This window comes from Lotus japonicus, chromosome 4 (genome assembly GCF_012489685.1).
Source record: "Lotus japonicus ecotype B-129 chromosome 4, LjGifu_v1.2".
NCBI classification, from domain to species: Eukaryota; Viridiplantae; Streptophyta; class Magnoliopsida; order Fabales; family Fabaceae; genus Lotus; species Lotus japonicus.
This window is the reverse complement of record NC_080044.1, coordinates 54,907,904-54,919,236: the sequence shown is the minus strand read 5'-3', so window position 1 is coordinate 54,919,236 and position 11,333 is coordinate 54,907,904. Positions and strand designations below refer to the sequence as shown.

The 11,333-nt window shown below is 36.1% G+C and overlaps 2 protein-coding genes across 2 annotated transcripts; both read left to right on the top strand.

The window, feature by feature from the left end:
* Positions 1–508: 508 nt before the first annotated feature.
* LOC130714051 (CASP-like protein 4A2) lies at positions 509–2,294 on the top strand. The gene is made up of 3 exons (XM_057563906.1): positions 509–1,131; positions 1,391–1,526; positions 1,691–2,294. The coding sequence occupies exons 1-3, from the start codon at positions 614–616 to the stop codon at positions 1,880–1,882; spliced, it is 846 nt and encodes a 281-aa protein (XP_057419889.1). The 5' UTR covers positions 509–613; the 3' UTR covers positions 1,883–2,294.
* A 3,262-nt stretch (positions 2,295–5,556) lies between these two features.
* LOC130711043 (serine/threonine/tyrosine-protein kinase HT1-like) lies at positions 5,557–10,040 on the top strand. Its single transcript, XM_057560479.1, has 3 exons — positions 5,557–6,334; positions 7,800–8,255; positions 9,561–10,040. Exons 1-3 carry the CDS (start codon positions 5,972–5,974, stop codon positions 9,807–9,809), a joined length of 1,068 nt encoding a protein of 355 aa, XP_057416462.1. The 5' UTR covers positions 5,557–5,971; the 3' UTR covers positions 9,810–10,040.
* The last annotated feature ends 1,293 nt before the right edge of the window (positions 10,041–11,333 follow it).

Sequence of the window (11,333 nt, the reverse complement as noted above, 5' to 3'; positions counted from 1 at the left end):
CACAGTACTAAGTTATATAGCGATTAATTAAATATATGAGTAAAAAAGATTGACATTGATATTACATCACCAAATTTGTCAAGCCTTATTATAAGCTAAGTGTAGTACTATAGTATAACCCAACTTGCAAGTTACAAGTGAGAAATATATAATTAGAAAAGAAAATTGATGTTAAGCTTAGACTGCTAAGTTACCTGAAGTGCAAGTATGATTAGGAACCTACTAAGTATTTTTTTTTGGTTAAAAACTATAGGAAGTAAACCTGAATGAATCACTTCAATAGAGTGGAGTAAGTGAAGTACATGTTTTTTTCCATGTCATGCAAAGCCAACACTTTCACCTCTCTCCACTCCAAGAATCAAAAGCTATCAACGTGGCATGACCTAATTGGTTATGAGAATCTTATTGGAAGAATCTAACCCACGTGGCACTGTTCCTACACAGAATAACACAAACCTGAAAAAAAAAAAACCAAACACCCTAGTTTTCTTTTTCCACTTTCTTCACACTTTCTCACCATCCAAACACTCTTCTTCATTATTCCTCTTTTTTTCTCCTCTTTAAATTCCACCAACGACACCGCGTAGACACAGTCCACTCTGCTGTAAAAACCATGAAGAGCACCTCGTCGAGGAACTCCGAGTCCTCGACTCAGTTCGACTCGCCTCACTCCCCTCTCCGATTCCGCACCTCTCCGCTCTCCGACACCGGCGACCCCTTCCACTCGCCGGAGAACACCCCGGAAACTGACCACAGAGATAATAACTCCAGGGCCATCGTGATCATCGACACTTCCACTCAATACTCCAACGCCGCGCCATCCTTGCCCAACACCGCGCAGAATGAGGCGCCGAGGGTGGCGGTTAACCGGGCTGTGAGGACGGAGCCTCCGCCGCCTACGATGAATCAGGGCCCGAAGACGATCGGCGCTAGAAGCCGTGAAGACGGCGGAGGTAGGGTGAGACCTGTGGCGGCGGTGGCGGTGTCGAAAAGGGAAGTGATGGCGAGGAAGGTTGCGTTAGGGTTCCGGTTGAGCGAGGTGGTGCTGTGTCTGATTTCTTTCTCGGTGATGGCTGCTGATAAGACTCAAGGTTGGAGTGGTGACTCTTTTGATCGCTACAAGGAATACAGGTAATCAATTGAATTTTACCTTGTTCTATAATCAATTGGATTTTCAGATATTAGCTTATAGTTGTTGTAGTTCTATTTTGATTTTCAATTCAATTTTCATTGAAACCTTGTTGGATGCAACTTCATTGTGTAATTTGATCAAATTTTTGGTCTTCTGTGCTAGAAATAGAATTAATTGATGTCATTTGTTAGTGTTGTTGGGTTTTATTCTGTGTCCTTATATGGATTGTAATGTTGGGAAAGCACATTGATATGGCAGGTACTGTTTGTCTGTGAATGTTATTGCATTTGCATATGCAGCTTTTCAAGCATGTGATCTGGGCTATCAACTATTTGCTGGGAGACAACTAATCAATCACCACCTGCACTTTCACTTCGATTTCTTCATGGATCAGGCAAGTCAGAGGGACTCACTTCAATTCATAGCATGTTCGGATCAATTTCTCTTCATAGAATAGAAGCTTCAATTTATGGCATGTTTTTGTTCAATTTATGTGTTTTGTGTCTTTATTTGTTTGTTGAAAAGTTGACATTTTTTTGGTGAATTCTTGATGGGCAGGTTCTAGCATATCTTTTGATATCAGCAGCATCATCTGCAGCCAGCAGGGTTGATGACTGGCAATCAAATTGGGGAAAAGATGAGTTCACTGAGATGGCTAGTGCTTCAATTGGATTGGCCTTCCTTGCTTTCATTGCCTTTGCTGTTAGCTCATTAATCTCTGGCTATAACCTCTGCACTATCTACCCCTAGAAATGGTACTAGTGTGTTTGGCTTTCCTCTGGAACTGAATAAAATGCACATCTCAATGCTCACACGGAACAGAATTTTGTCAGGTTGAGTTCAATATGGATCGGCATTGATCTCAAGAGAGTCCAAATACTCACTAAAACCTTATACCACTTGTCTGTCTATACTAGTTCTCCTTTATTTTATTTTCTTCTTTTCCTTACTGCTGTGGAGGAATGCATTCAAGAAAATGTTGATGCCCGTGAATTTTTATATTGTACAGACAGACTTTTACACACACACTTGCAGGATTACTTGTCTTATATACAAGTGGAAAGATGGAGAAGGAGAATTTTGGATAGGTTTAAGTGTTTAACATACAATACAATGGTTTCTTTGTTTGTTTTAACGCTCTTGTATGAAATCATTTTTTATACCTCTTAGGTGCTACTTTAATGATTCAAGGCAGAATCAACTATGGGAAGAAGCTTTTGTAAGTTGTTTCTGAGTTTCATAATTGATTCCAACGAAAGAGAAGTTAATCTAAACATACTAAAACATGAGGAAAGGCATTGCTGAACCAAAAATGTCCAAGGAAACCAGATGGTCTAGATTTTGGACTTGCCAATTGTTATGCTATTTTTTACTGTTTTGCCATATTTTTTTAAAGAGTGCTTTCTTCTTGTGGTTGGTTTGAATGAGCATTTCAGAATTTCAGAGAATTTGAAGTGCATAATTATTCATTTGCAACATTCTTTGTTCGGATAGCTATTTATCCCCGTACCCAATGTTCCTTGTAAGGGCATCTTAAACAAACATCTCCATAGCAATGATAACATCATTCACCTTTTTTTCTAGCTTCCAACATTTGCTCAAATAACACTAGTGTCTCAATGGAACAATCACCTCCAGCAAACCTATGAATCATAGATGTCCAAGAATTACCATTTTCTCAAACATAACACGTGCATACCAAAACTCCAAGCTTAGAATCCAAATGGAATAATGCTGGAACTAAAATGCATGATTAACCTGTAGAGCTGTTTTCCTTGTCGTCTTGTTGAAGTTGACTTTTTTTTTGGTCAATAAGTTGACTTGTTATGTGGGGGTAAGAATGAGGTAAATGGTATTTTATTGTAAATGGTCGGAAGGTGACTGGGTTAAGAAATGGAGAAAGTGCTAGTTTTCCCCCTTGGTCTTTTTTTGGTATATTATTTTGGTCAATCCCTTGGTCTTGAAAACAGATTGTATTAATGACCTAACAAAAGCTCGCCCCAACTAAATTGGGCTTTCCTCTCAATTTATTGTCTGATGATTCAACAAAGCACAATGTGATCATTGACAAAAAGAAAAGTCACAAAGAAATGAGTTTTGATGAGGCAGCCATACTTAACCCAAGACCACATGAGGACCATGATAGAAAAGTTTGGAGTTCAATTCATAGTGCTAACAAGAAGGTGGAGCTTGGAGTTGAAACCCTAAGCAACTAGAAAAGACACGAGAAGAAATGACGTCAATGGAGCATGAGTGTGGCAAGAGATAGGCTGAGGAGAAAAATTAGAGACCACCTCAAAGGCTGAAGTAGAGATGAAGAAGTGAAGCTGCGGTCATCAGAGCTCTCACTTTTGTTAGATAAAATGAAAAAAATGAAGATCTAAGCTATAGTTCAGTCCATATTACACACCCGTAAATAACACAAAAAGAGGATTACAATATTGAGAATAGAAGTTAGAAAAGTAAGTTTACACCATATTTAGTACAAAGATAATTCTTTGGAGAGATTTAGAGTTGAGAGATTTAATGGAGAGAGATGAAACCAAGCTTATTTGTTATGAGCGAGTGAGACACAAAATTGAGAAAAACATGCGTGATTACAACTTGTTTTTGGTCATGGGACACTTTTAGTTTTGTTGAGGCAATGGAGGACTCCATATTCTAATACAATGTGTACTATTGGTGTAACATTTGAAAATTTAGTAGGGGCCGGGCAATTCCCTCCTCATTATCTACCTGCCCATCCCAAGTAGGAAGGATGGGGTTCTTGGTGGTGTCATAAGTCATAACCCAAGCTTTACAATTTTGTATTTTACATACTATACATATTAGAGTTGTACCATAAATGAGTTAGGATGAGTGTTGGTTGTCTCCCACCAGACCCTAATACATACGGATCGTAAAAATTGTTTAAACATGTCATATTTTTTTTAGATATATATGTTCGGCATTGATCTGGATTATATATAATTTTTTATTCAAGATCTGATGATATCTAATAATAATACATTAATACTAATGAGAATGATAATAAAATGGAAAAAGATTGATTCCTTAATCCTTATAATAAAAGGAGGTTGAGTGAGTGAGTGTGACAGAGAGATTAGACCGTACACGGAAGAGGACCATAATTATATACGGCTTGTTCCGATACAGCGAAGGTATGGCCCAAAACAACTGTGACGACGAAACTGCCCCTACATGGTAGCCACCAATTATTAAGCGTCCCGTGTCGAACAAGGAGATAAAAATAATAGCGAGATCCTGAAACAACGTTTTGGGTTCCAATTAAGTACCCTGTCAAGGACACACCAGATGATGGACAAAGTGAAGACACCTCAGACAACATTACTGACTAAGAGCTGTTCTCTCACTTTGATTACCATTAATAGGGACTTTGACCCAACACTGCCAAAATCTACCCCTAGGCTCCCTATCTATCATTATCACAAAAAGATGAAAGATAAATTAAGAAGCTAGTATCCTCTTGTTAGGCCATAGGTGGTACCTCCATGATGTGAATTTAATTAAGTTTGTGTAGTTATTATTACTACAAAATTAACAACTCAAAATAAAATTGTTTCTTACAAATTCCAAAAATAGATATAGTGTATCTTCCAATACAATGTGGAAAATCAATATGATTGTAAAATCATGGTGAAAGTTGCAAAATTTGAGAAAGTTGTTCTTGTTATCTCAATTTTGTGTGTCTTGATTTTCTGTAATTTATTCAAACATGCATATATAATATGAGAAAATATAAGTGAAGGGTTTAATATTTTATTCAATATCGACACTAGCTAATGGAAAAGAATGCTGTTCGAGCCAAAAACATTCGCAACCTAATAAAAGTTGTTCTCCTAGCGAAATTTTTTACCATACATAAAATAAATTAAATATATATCACTTGAATTTTACATGAATCTCACCACATATAATTATATATTTCAACTTTTTATCTGAATTTTATAACAAATAATTACACATTCAACTACAACTTTATCCCCTTCTTTCCAACACTCTTATTAAAATTTATGTGGATCTCCTAAAAACATGAACTACACTTCCAATTTAATAAAACTCACATAAATTCTAACATTAAAAAAAGAATATTAAAGTAAGAATTCCTATTTGCAGCATTTCTCTATTAATAAACAAAAGAATAATGTTTGATTCACATATGTTTTCCACCTCCACCTTAGGTAATAGAAAGAGAAAATAGATAAATAAGTGATATGATATGTGATGACAGAAAATGCAGAAAGAAATATGATTAAAAATATGTGGAAATTAGAGGAAAGAAAAAGTAGAGTGTAAATGTATCATTACTCGTAAACAAAATCAACATTAATGTAGGCAATGAGTGAAAGGTTGATGCGGTGGCAACATTACATAGGTCATGATCAACCTGACCCAGTTGTCTCCTCAGAAGTGTAACTTGGCACGTTAGAAACGTAGATTGCAGTGTCAGGGAACTTACACAGAGGTGGCAATAGCCAGCTCTTTGCTTTGCATTTGCTCTGCTCACCACAAACACCATCAATCAAACAATTAACTTCACTGCTTCAAACTAAGTAATCCATTCCATTCTCTCTCCCCCATCTTCAACTTCAAAATCAAAGTCATACCTTTTTTTCAAATGCACATAGTGACATAGGTGATGAGAGATATTCAATATGCAGTTAGCTGAGGACCTATTCTAAGCTATGACAAATCAAGGCTTTCCCAACTGGGTATCCTTCAAATGCTGCATTTGTTTGAAACTTGAGTCTAATTTTGGGAACCAGCATTGGATCAAGAAAATTTGATGATTAGCATAGGAACTATAAACTCTTAACCATGAAGAAGAACTATTACTGGTTTAAAGAAATTTCTCACAATGTGAGGTCAGGGAGAAGGCTCTCTCTAGGGGAGTACAAACAAGCAGTGTCATGGTCTAAGTATCTGGTGTCCTCAGGGGCAGCTATAAAGGGAGAAGGAGAAGAGGATTGGAGTGCAGATTTGTCTCAGTTGTTTATTGGGTCCAAATTTGCTTCTGGAAGACATAGCAGGGTCTACAGAGGAATCTACAAGCACATGGATGTGGCGATTAAGCTTGCAAGTCAACCAGAGGAGGATGAGGAGTTGGCTGTTTTGCTTGACAAGCAGTTTACTTCAGAGGTTGCTTTGCTGTTTCGGTTGCATCATCCAAATATCATAACTGTAAGCTCTCTTTCTTCCTGGAATAAGCTACCATGTTTGTGTCAGCTTATTTTTCCTCAGAACATTACAGCACTAAGAAACAACTCGTAGAAGCATATCCCAAGAATCAATTTTGGTTTTGAAATCAATTGTGGAAAGATTTCCAAACGTTTACTTAATTTCCTTCTGTTCTGTCATATGTTCAATTTGAGCACAATCCTTTTAACTATTTTTGCTTTTAGTTCTACCCTTTTAACCATTTTCTTTTTTCTTTTTACATGTTTCACTGTTTCAGTCTTTAGCCCCCAAGCCTGTGATTTTAATATTTTTAGTGAGGTTTATTTCAAAACAACCATCGACATATTAGGATAGAAAGAACTTTTCTTAGTTTTTGTGATTGTTCACGGTGATTTTAATCTCACTGTGGCCTACTGTGTATCCAAACATGCACTGTATATGAATAGTTTCTTCAAGTGGACGCTCTATTGTCTTTAAGCAAGATCTCGAGTTTAATTTGTGTATGAGTTAAGCCTTCTATTCCTGCCAAGGTCACCTTGCCACTACACTTCAGACGTTCATTGCTGCTGCTATATTGTCTTGCTATAATAACTAGGTAGTATTAAAAGATGAATCAATTTATCAGCAAAAAGAATTTATGGAGTAAAGGAGATTTTATTACATTTGCATTGCTGTGGTTATTCCGGAATAGATTAAGTTTAGTTGGAAAAGGGGTCCAGGAACACGTTCTTGTAAAGTTAAAATTGCCAAAGGTACTTGCCGAACTACAATTCCTCATGTGTCCATCCCAATTGCATGAAACTGAGCAAAAGTGGAGAAATTTATCTTTGATTTAAGCTATCTCTCTCATGCATGTTCATGTATTATGATTCTAGGCATGATGTGGATGTTGTTCCTAACAGGTCTTTTAGTGAATTAATTCTATTTAAAGTTGATTTGGCATGGTGGCCTATCACATGAGTGCTAGCAGACAAGCACTTAATGTTTGATTCTCTGTTGGGGAACTTCAGCATCAATTCAGATTTGATGAAGGAAAAACTTTAGATAACAATATAGATGTTTGAGAGTCATTTTACAGAATTGATTTCAGTTCTAAAATCACTTCCATTGAAAGTTAGAGAGAGTCGCTTCTGCTTTAAACATAATCAATTGTGAGATTTTACAACTGTATTTACAACAATACCTTACAAAAACCGTTTTTTCATAAGTATATCCAAACATAAATCACTTCACTCTCAACTTACTTCTACTATAACCAATTTTACCAAAATCAATTTATCAGAAAATCAATTGTGTCAATGCCGATCCAAACACGCCCTTAATACCTCCTGTGTAGTAGCAGTTGCTTCCTAGAATTGCTTTTCTTGAGAGGAAAGAATGTTTTATATGTAATTAAAGGAAGCAACTGCTAAATAACAAATAAATAAAACATTTTTACTCAGATATTGACATTTTATTGGTCCTGTAGTTTGTTGCAGCTTGCAAAAAACCTCCTGTGTTCTGCATAATCACTGAATACATGGCTGGGGGCTCATTGGGAAAATACCTGCATCAGCAAGAACCACATTCAGTTCCTCACAAACTAGTTCTGAAATTAGCCTTAGACATTGCAAGGGGAATGCAATTTCTTCATTCTCAAGGCATACTTCACAGGGACCTCAAATCAGAAAATCTGCTGTTGGGTGAGGATATGTGTGTGAAAGTGGCAGATTTTGGGATCTCTTGCTTAGAATCCCAATGTGGCAGTGTTAAAGGATTCACAGGGACTTACCGTTGGATGGCACCTGAAATGATCAAAGAAAAGCATCACACCAAGAAAGTAGATGTCTATAGTTTCGCCATAGTTCTATGGGAGCTTTTAACTGGATTGACACCATTTGACAACATGACACCAGAACAAGCAGCATATGCAGTCACCCACAAGGTATTGCTATTGTCTCAAAAGTTAATTAGTGCATACAATTGATTTTGAAGCAGCTTCTGGACGTTAGAATTGATTATCTGGGAATAGAAGCTAATCCAACGTGATACTAATAATCTTGTGGTAATATACTTATTGTGAATGGAATTGAAGCCTAGAAATTGCATGGATTTGTCAGATGATCAATATGCTTATTTGCCTAATAAACATATGTGAGCTGTAACATTACATGAATATGCTTAGATCTGCATAAAGTGATAGGCTCCATTGCATACTCTATTGTGAGCAGGTAATTTTCATGACTAATGTGTCCTATATCTTCAAACGTGTGGATATGTGATAAGATCTTTTGTTCCTAAATAGGATCTCAGTTGCATTTTCCACCAATGAATTTTTTTCATATCAATTAAAAAATACATGAGTGGAGTACTTACAAACTTAAATTTTACTGGTGATACAGAGAATAAGATTGAGTACAGAAGATTTCAATATGTGGACATAGGGTGCAGCTATCACTCATTATCTAGATAGTATGAACTCCAAAGAGCATGTGCTATGTTTGTGTTAGTCTTGTTTATCAAAGCATGACACCTCATCAACAATATTATATTACCCCAAGCTTAAAAGCTTCTCTATTTTGTCGGACATCAAAGATGATTAAGCTTTTGCAATATTCATGTTTCATGATTCGGTATCTGCTATCCATATTCATCAAAATCAATCATTGCTACCACCCCTGCCTTCTCTCTCACATGCATAGAACACACACATATATATATGAACCAATCCAACCTTTCACGTTCTATGTTTTTGCACATGCTGCAATATCTTTAGGTCAATGTATAGAACACTAAATAACTGAAGGTGGGTTCTGTTACTATTTTCCCACATGACAAGTGAAGCCTAGCCATTGTATAAGTGTATGTGGTATCCCGTTTCCGAACCTTAGAGTCAATTATGATGGAGTAAAATCAATTTTGAATGACGATACGAATGTTTGGGTGTCTTTTGCAGAATTTATTTCAATCACAAACTCAATTTTGCTAGAAGCTATAGAGAGAGTAGCTTCGCAATTGAATATATTCAATTTCAGAGATTTTACAATATTATCTTACAAAAATCAATTATTGCATAAATGTACCCTAACATATATAACCTTCAACTCGAATTTACTATCATCAATTTCATCAAAATCAATTTTATCCAAAATTAATTGTGTATAACAAAAATGCACATAATCGTGGAATACTTCATATGTTTTGTCTATTTATATTTTATGCTAACTCCTTTATGGTGGATTTTGTGTAGAATGCAAGGCCTCAGTTACCATCTGACTGTCCACTGGCATTTAGTCATCTCATCAACAGATGTTGGTCAAGCAATCCAAATAAAAGGCCACATTTTGATGAGATAGTTTCAATTTTGGAGAACTATACAGAATCACTTGAGCAGGATCCAGAATTTTTCTCCACTTATAAACCACGTCAAAGTAATCTAATTCTGAGATGCTTACCAAAATGTGGTGATGTTGGCCATAACTCTGCTTCCACTGCTTAGGTTTCTCTTTTCAATCATCTCACATGAAGTGTAGTATTATATATTCCAATTAATCCTAAGAACCAAAACTGTGTTTGATCAATATGTATAATCCTCCTTTCCAAAAAAAAAATGTATAATCCTCTCCTGAATTGATCTCTATTTTAGGGGTTTGGTAACTGATTAAGAAATAAAGAGTAAAAAATATGTATTGGAAAATTGATGTGTTTAACATATTAGTAATTTTAAGGAGTTATGCTTCATTCATAACCACCACTCCATTTTTTATCTATCTCTTTCTTTTGAATATAGTTTTGTCCGCAGGGCGGGCGATAGAGCGGCTGACGCTCTAGCTAAGCTTGCTTTTCATTTTGATTTTAACTTTTACGGTTTGGATTGAAGAGGCTCCATGATGATGTATTCCATGACTTCTTCTTAATTGAATGAAACCGAATTTCAAAAAAAAAATCATATCATCAATTACATCTCTTACTTTCTTTTTTTTTTTTTCCTATTGCTACATTTTCAACACCTCATCTCTACCTTTTAAAAGGTGTAAATGAAACTTAACTCATTTTTTAAGAGGTGCACTTTTTAATAAATATTTTTCTTTTTTTAGTTTTTTAACAATTGTCATCTGAAGTTACGTAAATTTATCAATTTTCTGGCAATAATATCATACCAAAAAAAATAGCCTATTGATCTCATTTCATAAAAAAAATCTCATTTCGTTTTCCTTCCTTCTTTCTTTTGAAATGTCCTCTTTGGTAAAGTCAGAAATAAAATGAAGGGAAAGTCTCATATTTTTTACCTCTCTTCTATTTGCTGTTTTTCTTAAGGAAAATGTAATTTTGAATGATCAATAGGGTGAATGGTAGTGGGCCATTTCTATTTTGGTTCAGCGTTACACCATGATTACTTGTCAATAGATATGAGAATATTAGAATATTCTTTAACTTGATGGTTAGGATTGAATGGATTGTAAAAGGGTAAAAATGTAAACTGACAAACTTTCCTTCCCTACTCCCACGCCCAAGCTCTCCATCCTCTGATGTCGACATCCACAACGACGAGCACATGGTGCCACTAAGGCTTCTGGTAGTTCAAGATGATGTTGTCGCATGCTTCTCTATCGGTCTACTTGTCATCTCAATTTTTAGTTTGTTCGCACAAGTTCATTTTTTTATGCGCCTAGATCGTTATAGATCTTCACAAAATCCGGCACTGCAACCACTGCCACACTTGAGGAGTAAATAGTCATTTTGGTCCCTGGTTGTGTATAGCGGTGACAGAATGGTCCTCAGCTTTTAAAAATGGTCGTTTTTTATCCTTGAATGTGTCGACGTCGGTCAAGTTGGTCCTTTGTTCAGTTTTCCGTTAGTCCCTGAGACGGAAAATGTCAAATGTCATGTTTTTTTACACATTGGCATCCTACGTGGCTCTCCAACAGTCAGAATGAAAGTAAGTAAACACATTCAGGGACCAAAATGACAAAATGACGGTTTACTCCAAAAAATCACTTAACCATCATCTCCAACCTCATCT

Bases quoted from the DNA above. Each gene is read 5' to 3' on its own strand.
- LOC130711043 (XM_057560479.1), top strand. From the start codon at position 5,972: ATGAAGAAGAACTATTACTGGTTTAAAGAAATTTCTCACAATGTGAGG. The intron at 6,335-7,799 runs GTAAGCTCTCTT...TTGGTCCTGTAG, and splicing joins ATCATCCAAATATCATAACT to TTTGTTGCAGCTTGCAAAAA. The intron at 8,256-9,560 runs GTATTGCTATTG...GATTTTGTGTAG, and splicing joins CATATGCAGTCACCCACAAG to AATGCAAGGCCTCAGTTACC.
- LOC130714051 (XM_057563906.1), top strand. From the start codon at position 614: ATGAAGAGCACCTCGTCGAGGAACTCCGAGTCCTCGACTCAGTTCGAC. The intron at 1,132-1,390 runs GTAATCAATTGA...TTGATATGGCAG, and splicing joins GATCGCTACAAGGAATACAG to GTACTGTTTGTCTGTGAATG. The intron at 1,527-1,690 runs GCAAGTCAGAGG...CTTGATGGGCAG, and splicing joins TCGATTTCTTCATGGATCAG to GTTCTAGCATATCTTTTGAT.